This window comes from Rhipicephalus microplus, chromosome 1 (assembly GCF_043290135.1).
Source record: "Rhipicephalus microplus isolate Deutch F79 chromosome 1, USDA_Rmic, whole genome shotgun sequence".
Classification (NCBI taxonomy): domain Eukaryota; kingdom Metazoa; phylum Arthropoda; class Arachnida; order Ixodida; family Ixodidae; genus Rhipicephalus; species Rhipicephalus microplus.
Genome location: NC_134700.1, coordinates 167,323,889 through 167,336,425, shown reverse-complemented (window position 1 = coordinate 167,336,425; position 12,537 = coordinate 167,323,889). Strand labels below are relative to the sequence as shown.

Below are 12,537 nucleotides of genomic sequence, written 5' to 3'. Positions count from 1 at the left end.
ATACATGGAAAGACTAGAATAAAGTTCCTTCCCCGCGAGACGAAAGTCTATGTCGTTACAGTCAGGGTGCTTCACTCCCGCGACACCAAGTTTACATGCCCCCACTTACATACTGTTATGCCAGCGAGTCCTCGTCAAACGTCCGTGCCTCGGAAAAAGGCAATCTGGGTCAAGGCCAGCCCGCAGTCTGCCTGGCGCGATCACCTCGACGGCGTGAACACGCGCGGCGCCCCTCTGGCCCATGTGCAGTGAGTCAGCGGCGCACGTGACAGCGAGCCGGCGGCCGCGTGTCGGGTGGTCTGACGCATGGCGCGGCGACCCCCATTGGCGGAATCTGCTCTGACGACCAGCGGCGCTTCTGATTGGACACTTTGGTTGGACCCGGTGTAAATAAAAGAAGCCCTGCGGCGTGTCGTGATCGGCGGTCCTATGTGAGAGGCGTCCCCGTGTCGGAGTGCCGACATGTGTGTGAGTCAGCGGTTTTAGGCGAAAGGCTGACCTATGTATTAGAGAGAGGAGCTCGGCTCTTCGAGTCTCTGCCGGCCCCAGTGCCGAAATTGTAACGCCTCTGTATATATGCTGTACATAAACCTTGTTTAACTCACCGTCGTCTCGTCCGCTCGTCTCCTCAGCTCTGCGCAGAAGCAGTCGCGAGCTGAGAAACATACGCTACCAAACGGCTGGTGACCTTCCCGGCGGGGTCGAAAGCAGTGGCGCCTCCGGGACCGCGTCGGCGTCGCCGTCTTTCGCAACAGTGGTGGCTTCGGCGGGACAGGCCCGTCGTTCGCAACAGTGGTTGGCAGCTGCGGGATCGGCCGGCGTCAGCGACATCGATGCGGTGAGTGCCTGATGTTTTCCCCTCAGTTCACCAGACTACTCTAGCTCAGGTTGTAGTAGTTTAGAGAAGGGCTGTGTGAAGCATTAGAGTGAGCTTTGATCGTTTCAAGCAAAGTCGAAGTGCTTTGAAACCAAAGTTAATGCGGAGGGGGTAAACACGGGAGAGTGAAAAATTGCTTGCGCGTCTTGCTAGTTGACTTATAGTGGGTACGGCAAGTAAATTGTTAACAGGGGCAAACAGCAAGAGGCTAGTGTGAACGATGGAGAACCTTAAAGTGAAGGAACTCATCGAAATTTGTGAGGAACTCGGCATTACTCTGGGCCGTGCGAAACGAAAGCAAGCGATCCTTGAGATCATGAAGGATGAGGGAGTGTCGGCTGAGGAAGTCGATGAGGCCTGGGTGGATATTAAAGCACGCCGTGAGGAGGCTGAAAGGCGAGAAGTAGAAGCTCGCGAACGTGAGGAAGCTGAAAGGCGCGAAGCTCGCGAACGTGAAGAAGCTGAAAGGCGCGAAGCTCGCGAAGAAGCTGAAAGGCGCGAACGTCGCGAGCGCGAGGAGGCTGAGAGACAAGAGCGCCTAGAGTTGAAACGACTAGAATTGGCAATCCTACAGTGTTCGCAGGCGCCTAGCGTAGCTTCTCCGACGATTCAGGTCAGCGGTTTCAGAATTCGGGACCAACTGCCACCGTTCGTAGTAGGCGAGGACATGGCGAAGTATCTCGTCAAGTTTGAACACGTCTGTGAGCGAAACGCTTTGGAGCGGTCTCTTTGGGCGCGGAACCTGCTAGCTCTTCTTCCCGGCGAAGTGTCCGACGCGATAACTTGCTTGTCGAGGGAAGCGTTTGAGAGCTATGACGAGGTTAAGGAAGTGCTCTTGAGACGTTATAAGTTGTCACCCGAGGCTTTCAGGCAAAGGTTCCGGTATGCTGAAAAGGGGAATGAGTCACACGTTGACTTCGCGTTTCGTCTTAAAGCCGATTTAATTGAATGGCTCAAGGGCGAAGGTGTTTATGACGACCGCGATAAAGTGGTGGAATGCGTTGCATTGGAGCAGTTCTACCGCTGCATCGAGGATAATGTCAGACTTTGGCTGCAGGACAGGCTTGGTGAAGTACAGCTAAACAAGGCAGCAGAGTTAGCTGAGGAGTATTATACTCGCCGAAAGTTGCACAGCAGGGCAGTGCGCGTGGAAAAGTATGAAAGGAAAGAGGGCTTCTTAAAGAAACCTGATCAACGGAGACCCGCTCCGCATCGTAATTTCAAGAAGGACCCGTCTCTTACGAAGGACAGTGTAGGGGAAGGGCAAACAGAAGCGGAGAAATCGAGTGAGGTTTCTACCACACAGGCATTTGAATCGGAAAACAAACGGAAGCCGCTAATCTGCTACAACTGCAAAAAGGAAGGGCACATCGCGAGAAACTGTCAGGAAAAGTTTGCCTTCGCAACAATCCGAGAATCAGAAAAAAACATGCGGTTGTTGGAGCCGTATCTCCAAGAAATTAGGGTCAATGAGAAAACGTGCCGAGCACTTAGAGACTCAGCGGCAACCATGGACGTTGTCCATCCTTCATTGGTGTCTCCGGATGACTTCACAGGAGAATGCGCGTGGATCAGGCAAGTCGCCGAGGAGCAGAGTGTTCGCTTACCAATCGCCACCGTTGTCATTGAAGGCCCGTTCGGTAAGCTTCGCACCGAAGCGGCTGTGTCTGCCGCGCTGAATGGTCGTTTTTCTTATCTTTTCTCCAACAACTCGGAGCAGCTTCTCAAAGAGCAGGGCAAATCGTTCTTCCCCAACTTAGCGTGCATGGCTCCCACGCGATCGCAAGCGCGAAAGCTTTCGCGGAAGCTTGACTTGGTTCCATGCGGTGAACTCTCAAGTGACCTTGTCGGCGGGTCGACGGAACCCCAGAAAGGAAATTTTCCGCATGAGTCATGTGAGCAGTCACGCGAGCGGCCCGTCGCGGGAGCGGCCGGCGCGGTATGCGCTGGGGGAGACGACGTGGCGCCATTGAGTCAGAGCGAGAGGGTTGCAACGCTCTCGCCTGTAGCGGAAAGTTGGAGCGAGCTGCCGAGAGTTGATCGAGAGACGCTCATTCGAGGGCAGCGTGAGGATCTCTCGATTGAAGCGCTAGTGGAAAGCCAAATTGAAGCGCGAGTGGAAAGCCAGAAAAACGCGGCAAAAGTGCTGTCGAAGGAGCACTACGAGAAATCGGGGAAGAAGCGCGCTTTTGAAGTTGATAATCAGGTAATGCGGCTGCAGCCACCCAAAAGGAACAAGCTTGAGGTTGATTGGGAAGGGCCCGCCAAAGTATTATCGAAGCCTTGCGATACAAATTATGAGGTGCAAGTAGGAGGGCGGCAGAACAAAATTTACAACTTGATGAAACCCAATGTTCAACATCAAGCGGTCGTAAATCAGCTGTTGAAGGCTTCGGAGGAAGAGGAAGCAGAAAATTTGAGTTCTAGTGAAGTAATCGAAGGGGGATCGAAAGTAATCCGGGAGCAGATAAACCTAGAGCCTAGCTTAAGTGAAGGAGGACCTGAGAAAGAGGACCTGAGAAAGATTGGTTCCGAGTTTGAAGACGTGTTTTCGGACCGCCCCGGAAACACGAGGGTGATCGAACACGATATCGAGCTAAGCGGTGAGGAGCCAATCCATAGCAAGCCGTATCGTTGTTCTCCTGTGGAACGTCGCAAGTGTGAGCCGCTCTTGGTACCGCATAGGTATCGTCGCCTAAAAGTGACCGGTTACTGAGATGGAGCGTGGTACTCCGGCAGGGCAACTTTGACGTTCGCTAAAAAAAAAAAAAAAAAAAAAAGAGAAAGCTATACGCTAATGCAGGTGCATTGAGCAGTGCGTTCCAGCTAGTAACTTCTTAACCTTTCGGTTTCTCGTTGGTGATTCGGGGCAAAATTTTGACCTCATCACGACCTGGGCTGAGCGCTCTCGTTCAGAGTGATCTCAAGGGACCAACTTTATGTGGTATTCTAATTCGTTACGTTGTTGCACGTGGGAAAAAAAATTGAGTTGTCATTTTAAGAGTCTTTTGTCCCACATGTGCCTCTTGATGTAGAGGGAACAAAATTCCGATAAACACGTAGATAGGTATATGTTGTACTATACTTTGTCTGGTGTTCTGTCGGGTGACCGAGGGCACTTGCGTGTGTCGTGTGTTGTCTGTTGTCGATCCGTTCTTGGCAAGTTGCAGAACCATCGACAAGTGCTGAAACCGAAGATGGTCAGAAGAGACGAGTGAAGTTGGCCAGCAAGTTGTGGCGACAAGCCAGTGGAGCTGGGATCCGTCGTCAAAAGTGGAATGTGTTCCCGGACCAGTCTGGAGCTGTATTCTCCCCATGGCCCTGGAGGCGAACCTGGAGGGACCTGGCGAACGAGCGCACCTGACATCCGAGCCCCGTGGAAGCAGCTCGTCTTTCCGGTGCATTGTCTGGCGGCGGGGGTGCTGTTATGCCAGCGAGTCCTCGTCAAACGTCCGTGCCTCGGAAAAAGGCAATCTGGGTCAAGGCCAGCCCGCAGTCTGCCTGGCGCGATCACCTCGACGGCGTGAACACGCGCGGCGCCCCTCTGGCCCATGTGCAGTGAGTCAGCGGCGCACGTGACAGCGAGCCGGCGGCCGCGTGTCGGGTGGTCTGACGCATGGCGCGGCGACCCCCATTGGCGGAATCTGCTCTGACGACCAGCGGCGCTTCTGATTGGACACTTTGGTTGGACCCGGTGTAAATAAAAGAAGCCCTGCGGCGTGTCGTGATCGGCGGTCCTATGTGAGAGGCGTCCCCGTGTCGGAGTGCCGACATGTGTGTGAGTCAGCGGTTTTAGGCGAAAGGCTGACCTATGTATTAGAGAGAGGAGCTCGGCTCTTCGAGTCTCTGCCGGCCCCAGTGCCGAAATTGTAACGCCTCTGTATATATGCTGTACATAAACCTTGTTTAACTCACCGTCGTCTCGTCCGCTCGTCTCCTCAGCTCTGCGCAGAAGCAGTCGCGAGCTGAGAAACATACGCTACCAAACGGCTGGTGACCTTCCCGGCGGGGTCGAAAGCAGTGGCGCCTCCGGGACCGCGTCGGCGTCGCCGTCTTTCGCAACAGTGGTGGCTTCGGCGGGACAGGCCCGTCGTTCGCAACAATACCCACACAGTTTACATGATCCACATGCAGGCTAGACGTCATTTGACGTCACACGATTGTTTTAACCGAGCAGGCTGTTTTCACTGCGTACACTCTGTGTGCGTGGGTGTCGGGAATTACTGCCGCAGCACGTGGCGACGTTAATTTGTCCGTCCATCCCTTCCAAGCGTTTGCACGGCGAGGAACGAAGCCACTCAACAGAACACAGCGGTACAATTCGCGCAGTTGCGTATACCAAACAATCGCGTATCACTTGCCTAGTGTCAAGCTAAGCGGAAATTACTTGGAACGTTCTCCCCGTACAAGACACAACGTCTCGACATCCGAAAGAGCAGGCTGTACATAAACTTTTCGACATGGCACTTCGTGGCGAGTCGGGACGCGCAAGAGAAAAGGGCAAAGGCACGGAAAGGCCGCTCTGTTCCTTCTTGCTCTTCATGCAGTGAAGACTAAATTGTGGTGACAAGCGTTCAAGTTAATAGTTTTTTTTTATGTTTATCACTGATATAGCGGTGAAAATGCACTACGGGTAGAGACAAGGCGAAGCAAACACCACCGGTAGGCCACGCAAGAGAAAACTGAGAAGAATAGAATGCCCTAATACATGACCAGTCGCTTCGTGGCAGACCTACATGAGGTCGCATTAGAGCAACAGCGCAAGCAAAGCGGCACGGGCGGCGGAGAAGAAAGAGGGGCAGAGGCTGCAGCGGATAAAAGATCTGGCCGCATACGCGCGCCAGGGCGGAGCTCATTTGAACAGAGGGGGAAATCATGGCGCCGCCGCCGTATATGATGCGACGCGGGAACTGCTTCCTCGCACGCTCAGCAGGCGGTCATCGCTTCGACGCCATTGTACTATACCTCGTTTCTACGGCGACCCAAAGGCGGCTCCCGCTCTTTCAACTCAACCTGCGCCGATGATGCGGGGGGGGGGGGGGGGGGGGGCTGGATACGAGTGATGCAGAGAGAAAGCGTTCCTCCGCCCAGCCCGACCGTATGTCGATGTCAGCGTGCCCTCGGTCGGAGCCCCCCGCGGTACAGCGTTATATGTGGCGAGGAATTGGAAATGACGCACAAGCCGAGGCCAGACTGGTCGCGGCGGTAATTGCTCGGGCGCTGGCTTGTGCAGGGAAAGAAAGGAATTGGGGAACCGACAGAAATGTTCAGGTTTCTAAGAACGCAGTTTGGTGTGACAAAGCGGGATTGGGTAACGGAAGAGCGGAAAGCTCGCGGTTGGATGACGTGCGTGCAGTTGAGTGTGACACGTCAACAGCGGTGTTTTGGGAAGTTTGGCAGTATACTTCTCGAGGTTGCGGTGTGGGTCCAAATTGTGTGAGTAGTACAAAAAAAATGGAAAAGGTGAAACCCGGGGTGACGGCAATGTACGTACACGGCAAAGAACAGTGAGCCCGGGGAAGGAGGTTGAAGAGGAGCAAGAAAGAGCGCAGTGCGAGAGCTTCAGTATCAGCCCGGGTAAAACAAGAACAAAGAAGAAACGAGACAAACCACAAAGGTGAAAAGGAGCTAAGAGACACACAGAGGAACTGAAGGCGAAGTTGAACCCTCGAAAGTTTCAGAGCAGAGAAAGAAAAAAGAAAGCAGAACGCCATAGACACGTGGACACCACTCAATGGCGTGTGCGTTCGCGCAAGCCTCACAAGAAGCTTCGTGAGCACGTTCCACCTGCTAGCGACACAAAAGAAGACAAAGTAAAGAGACAAACAGGCGGCTTGTTAAAACCGGGGCAGGTATACGTTGAAGGAGGGAGGGGGGAGAGAAGGACACAGCACAATGTGTGTATCGACCCAACAGGAAGCGTGCGGCGGAGTCACCGAGACGAACGCGAAGACGCGTGCATGCGCAAGAGGGCGTGTACCGTCGCACTACAGCAGAGACGACGTCCGGCGAAGACGTACGCGTGCACACGCCTTCCATGCAAATAATACGCGAGTGTGCGCACACACAGCAGTGGAGAGAGAGATACCGCAAGCACACGCCTAGTGTTTCACGTGTGCGTTCCATATAGCGGACCTCTCGCCAGTGTTTGTACATACATACATACATACATACATACATACATACATACATACATACATACATACATACATAGGCACGGTGCCCCTCCATCGTCGGCGGCGACGGACGGTGTGCAGCCCCAGAGCTCGCCGTTGCTTGGTTGCCTGCTCGCTTTCAGAAATGGTGGAACCCTCGGGCCGCGGAAAGAAAAGAGACGCGCGCGTGGCACTGAAACAATCTACGCGCTCCCCCACCCTCGTTGGGACGCCACGCCCCCAACTCGTGATACCGTTTTAGTTGCCTGCTGCTCGAGTGAATCCATTGAACAAGTATGCGGTTTTTTTTTTTTCTGTTTATACGGCACAAGCCTCGTATGCCTCATGAAAGCAGAAGTGGCCCTCCGCGACGCCAACCAAAACAAGGACGAGACCACAGACGACTGCATGCGACGTCATTACCGGAATGAACGTCACGTAACACGACGACATTTGAAGACGTCATCGCATGAAATCGTCGCTTAATCCAAATGGGTGGACCTGGCCGAACCCCGAGGACCTTCAACACCATCTGGCGTGCAGAAAGCGCGGGTGGAGCGGAAGGGTCAATTTAGTGGACAAGATGATGGCTTTCACCTTCCAGTCGTCTTAGGGGAACACACGAGAAACCGCGCCTTCTTTTTCGATATTCTTTCAATACGTATATTTGTTACCGGCACCAAATGTCGCTGCCACGAAAGAATCTTTGGTCGTTGAAACTATATATACCCGGTGGTGCTCGCTTTACTTCCTTTCAGCCGACAAATACAAAACCAAACGAAAAAAAAGGGGGAGGGGGGAGAGGAAAGCGCATGTTGCGGTAATTGTTCGATTCATTCAATTATTTCAGTGCTGCAAACAGCACTCACCCGATTCCTCGACTGGTTTGCGAATCTCACGTTACGCAGTCCATGCTTTCAAGACGAAATCAGTGGCAGTCCCGGAAACTACGCATATTCGCAGCATATAGTGTCCCACAATAGGAAGCCTTGTTGCGAACCAACCGGTGAGTCCGTTGTACCGAACTGACTGCAGACAACAGCCACTGTATACTATATGCAGTCTAATGAACGTATTCCGGCAACATGCACAACAGTGTTAAAGTACACCAGTGCAGGTTAGCAAACCGGACGGGCTCAAGTGTGGTTGAATTTCCCGCCTTTGCTCTTTCGAGAAATTCGCGCCGATAGATAGATAAGATCGCACAAATAAAAGAAAACTGATTAAGTATATCAGCAGCAAGAAGAGATGCATAAAAAGAGCACGCGGAATCACGTAATATAAACTTGTAGCGTGCCGAGATCAGCCCAAGCATTACCTCTACAGCTGTTCGTTTCGAATGTTGACAACCTTTCGTCATCACACCAGTATACTATCCGAACGCCATGACCATCCGAGAATTGCTGGCAAAGTCATGATGTAGCTTACCTGTCTTATTATTTTGAGTGTATTGTCCTTTACGCTGCACAGAAACATACACAAATACGCATGCAACGAGCTCGAGCAGTCAACACTTAAAGCGCACACCTAAATTGTTGTCACACGGTGGGTAAGAGGCGTTGAGACGGGCGTACAACTGACGATGCCGGCAAAATTTCACTGTCTCCGTTAATGTTAAGGTTGTCCATTGAAAATCACGCTGAAATGCCAGGCTACATGATATGTGCACGTTTCGCGCGTAAGGGCACTCTATTAACACAGCATGTTTGACAAATGAAAAAAAAAAAGGCTATAGACGCTTCCTAAAGTTCAAGGTTCACGAAAGAAGCATCAGAACATGTCAGATTTACCAAAAGCCACCAGGACGTTATGAACTAGACCGTCACTATAACTCAAGACGATGACTCGCAATAACGGTAACCAGAACCGCCGTGAATTAAAGTTACGAATATCATGAAGGAAGAAAGCATTAATTCTTGTTACGGTAACTCGGCCATTCACCTCTTCTACTTTTTTCTATCCCTCCCGAGAATTCCAATGCAGGCCTCCAGATCACAGGCATGCGCCGCGGACAGCATCCTGACACAGTGCTCGTATAACCAACCACAAGAGTAGCAAAGAAAATAAGGGAGCGCAAAGGCGCAATGAACGACAATCACCGGATGTTGGCGCGCGAGACGGAAAGCCCAGGCAAGAAATTCGGCTCCGCGTCCGTCTTCCCGAAAGGCTTCGGCGGACGGCATCCAGATGCCCAAGACTTATTACCAACACGACGGGACAAGCGGCGGACGTGAAGCAAAGCGGTATCTGAGTGACAGGGGCGCCGCGACGCCGTATAGTCTACGAGCCCCAGGGATTCCGAGGTGGGCCTCATCCAGATCCACGCTTCATTCTTCGCGTACGCTCCACACACGCACTTTCTCTCATGTGTAAACATGCGCCAGCCCTCCCCCTATCCCTCACTTTCAATGTACGCACGCGCATACACGCACGCGTGTGCGTGATACAGATGTCCTCTACGTACCCGCCTCGCCCGGACGGGACAGCATGTTGAACGGGCGAAAGCAGATTCCTCGGCAGCAGTCGGGCAGCTCTCGGTCGCCGCGACAACGCTCCCTGCTCTCCTTTTCGCTGGTTGCGCCGAGGAGATCCCGCGAAGAGCAACACGATGCACACGCGCGCACGGAGCACTGGCTGTATGTGCAGAAAAGTCGGAGCCGCAGGCTAGAACGTCCCGTCAGCACTGGAGACCGCGCGTGCACTGGCAGTCGGCGTCAGCAGGCGCGCTACACAAGCCGGGCGGAGGAGACGTTCGAAGGAGGAGAGAAAGGAGGGGAATCTTACGTCGGTGAGCGTGGGCACGAAGAAACCGCGGCGGGCGAGCAGTCAATGACCGCAGAGGCAGGCGAAGGCGCTTGTTTCCGCTGGGGGGGGGGGGGGGGGGGGGGGGTCCGCGCAGCAACAGAAGCAAGCAGAAACCCGGCACCGAGAAAACACGCGACTGCGGCTCGCTGACGAAAGCCACAACACCACCGCTGAAACAGCCGCCCGCTGCGGCCAGTCAGTCAGTCAAGGGGGGGGACGTCCCGCGGCCGACGCGATCTGGGGACTGTGGCTGCTGTGGCGAGAGCAGAAACTAGCGTCCGCCACCCGTCCAACGCCCACCACCGCCGACACCCTTTCGTCGGCGATTCCCCTCCCCCCGATCTTTATTCTCCTGTTTTGGCGGTCCACCACCTCTTCTCCATCGGGAACCCGTTACGCTGGGTCTACGCTGGTTTATCGGGGTGTGGTGAGGGTATCCAGAGAGGAGAGAGGGGCGTCTCTATGCAGCCCTCACTCTTTGAGTACACCCCCCATCACTCACTGAAGACGATGCTGCTCATGGAGGGAGCTCCGCGACGGCAGCAACCAGGCACACACGAGCAGGAACTGGCGGTGGCCGGCGTAGATGCGAGATCCCGATGTTACTCCGGCGGTCTGCGCCGGGTAAGGGTGTACATCCTCCCCCCCCCCCCCCCCCCTACCGCTGCCCTTGAACTCGGCCGCACACGTGCGTCGCTCTTGCTCCTCCTTCACACATTCGCCTCAGCCTCCTCTTCCTTTTCGACTCTTCAAAAAGTGGGGCCTCATTTTCCTACAATACCTACGGACCCAGCGAGCACGCGTGCGCGCGATCTTGGTGATCTCGATGGCGACGCGCCGTTCTACAGGATGAGAGGGGGAGGAGGGATTGGCGGTCGGGAGCAGCTCGGCAGCGTCAGCCTGTCGGCAGCCGGCCCCGCCCGGCCCCGTCCAGGTTCGAGAGCATTATATTCGGGTCAGCGACGGTACGAAATGCGCGACAGAAGACGGAGAGCTACATCGAAGCCCCGATCCAAAGAAATAAAAAAAAAGAAGTTTTGAGAAAGAGATGGAGGTTGCATACGCTGCCATGGCTGGCACCCGTGCGGCAACGTCAGCGCGTGCGTACGGATGTTACAATTATTATTATTCTTTTTGCAAACTTCGTAGTGATTTTTTTCTAGGTAGAGCAAGACCGGTACTCTCAAAAGGCTGGAAGCGCAGGACTCGATAACAATCGCCAATATCTATCTGGATTGACGGATGCGAAAGAAACGTGCCGTCCACCGAAACACGTGTGATAAGCTGCGAGGAGGCGAGAGAGATAGCCAGCCACGGGGAGCCGACGGCGTGAGCGTACGAAGTAGCGGTGTTCAGGAGGAGCACGTTCTCCGAAAAACGATGTAGTTAACAGATTGGCGCGCCAGCTCGCTCGACCCGATACATCCGCCGAGGTAGAGGCGTGCGGTTTCGATTTGGCTATCTACACGGCGCGGCTCGGTCCATCGACTCTTCTTACCCGTTTTTATGTATTACTCTCGGTTCTTTCCAAGTCTGACGGCCTAAAATGAGGAAAGAACTAGAAACACTATAACAATGCAGGTCGAGTGGAAAGGGCTGCGAAGGGGAACCCATTCGTGACTGCAGCTTGGATGATGAGCGACCCAGGCAAACTCGAAAAAAAAAAAGTGCAGCACGTATATGTAGGCATCGATTTGTATGGTGCACAAACGCGAGGGACGCACATCGTGAACGGGCGGCAAGCCGCCCTTTGTGGAGGCACCGAGAATCGATGAGTAAGACGCTGGAAGGGCGAGCTTGCCGTGCACTTGTATCGCTGTGGCTCGGATTACTCAGTCTTGCACGAGTCATTGAGCACCTGCACAATCGTGGCACGCAGGCGCGCTTTAGAATCGTGTATTCGACCCCGCACATGCACTACGTGTTGGGCGTCGCGAAACTGGCGCGGCTGGCTGAGTCGTTACAGGTATTTCAGCCAGCTCTGGAGTTGTGGAGCGCTTCTCCCAGATTGGTTCACTCAATAAATAAATAAATTATTATTATTATTATTATTATTATTATTATTATTATTATTATTATTATTATTATTATAGCTTCGCTTGAGGGGTGCCAAGCATCAAAGGAGTGAGGAGCTGGGCAGGCTTCTTTATTTTTCTTCGGTTCCCTTTTTTTTTTGTTCTCATTTCCAATTTTCTTTCTACTTCTACATTTCTATAAATTTCTATATTTAATCACATTGTTTTCATTTTTGTTTCTTTCTATTTCTCGCTTTTTTCTTTTTTCTTTTTCGGTCTATTTCTATACGTGTTTTTTTTTTTTCCTGCGTTGCGCTAAGCCACGAGAGCCACAGGAGTTCCCCGCACTTAATATCATCATGAAGGCACTCGAAGAACAAGAGGAAGAATACTTTTCCTTCTCTCGAGTGTGTGCCCAACATCCCACGGATGGCTATACTGCACGTTATTTTGCCTGCGTTACAACAGACGACCACCACATACGGAATGCTGGGCACCCAAAGTTCTCCACCCCTTAAAAAGAAAAAAAAAACATATTATTTCCAGCAATCATAAAATAAGACAATGACTCAATACATTACATGAGGTGTACACGTCAATGAAGCTCACGAACGAGGAGTTCGAATTGTGTGGCATTCCGGAAAGCTTTCGAGGCCGCGCATATCGCGGCCTAGATTGGTCTCGG

General features: G+C 53.0%; 1 protein-coding gene across 2 annotated transcripts in view; it reads right to left on the bottom strand.

Moving 5' to 3' along the window:
• Positions 1–12,537, bottom strand: part of LOC119178640 (uncharacterized) — a 182,360-nt gene that overhangs the window by 39,917 nt on the left and 129,906 nt on the right. Inside the window, exon 1 of one of the 2 annotated variants that reach the window (XM_037429857.2) lies at positions 9,497–9,720. The exons of the other annotated variant lie outside the window; for it this stretch is intronic. Coding sequence (XP_037285754.2) covers positions 9,497–9,521 — 25 coding nt within the window. The 5' untranslated portion in view covers positions 9,522–9,720. Of the gene's footprint in view, positions 1–9,496; positions 9,721–12,537 lie in introns of those variants that run through there. 2 annotated transcript variants of the gene reach the window in all.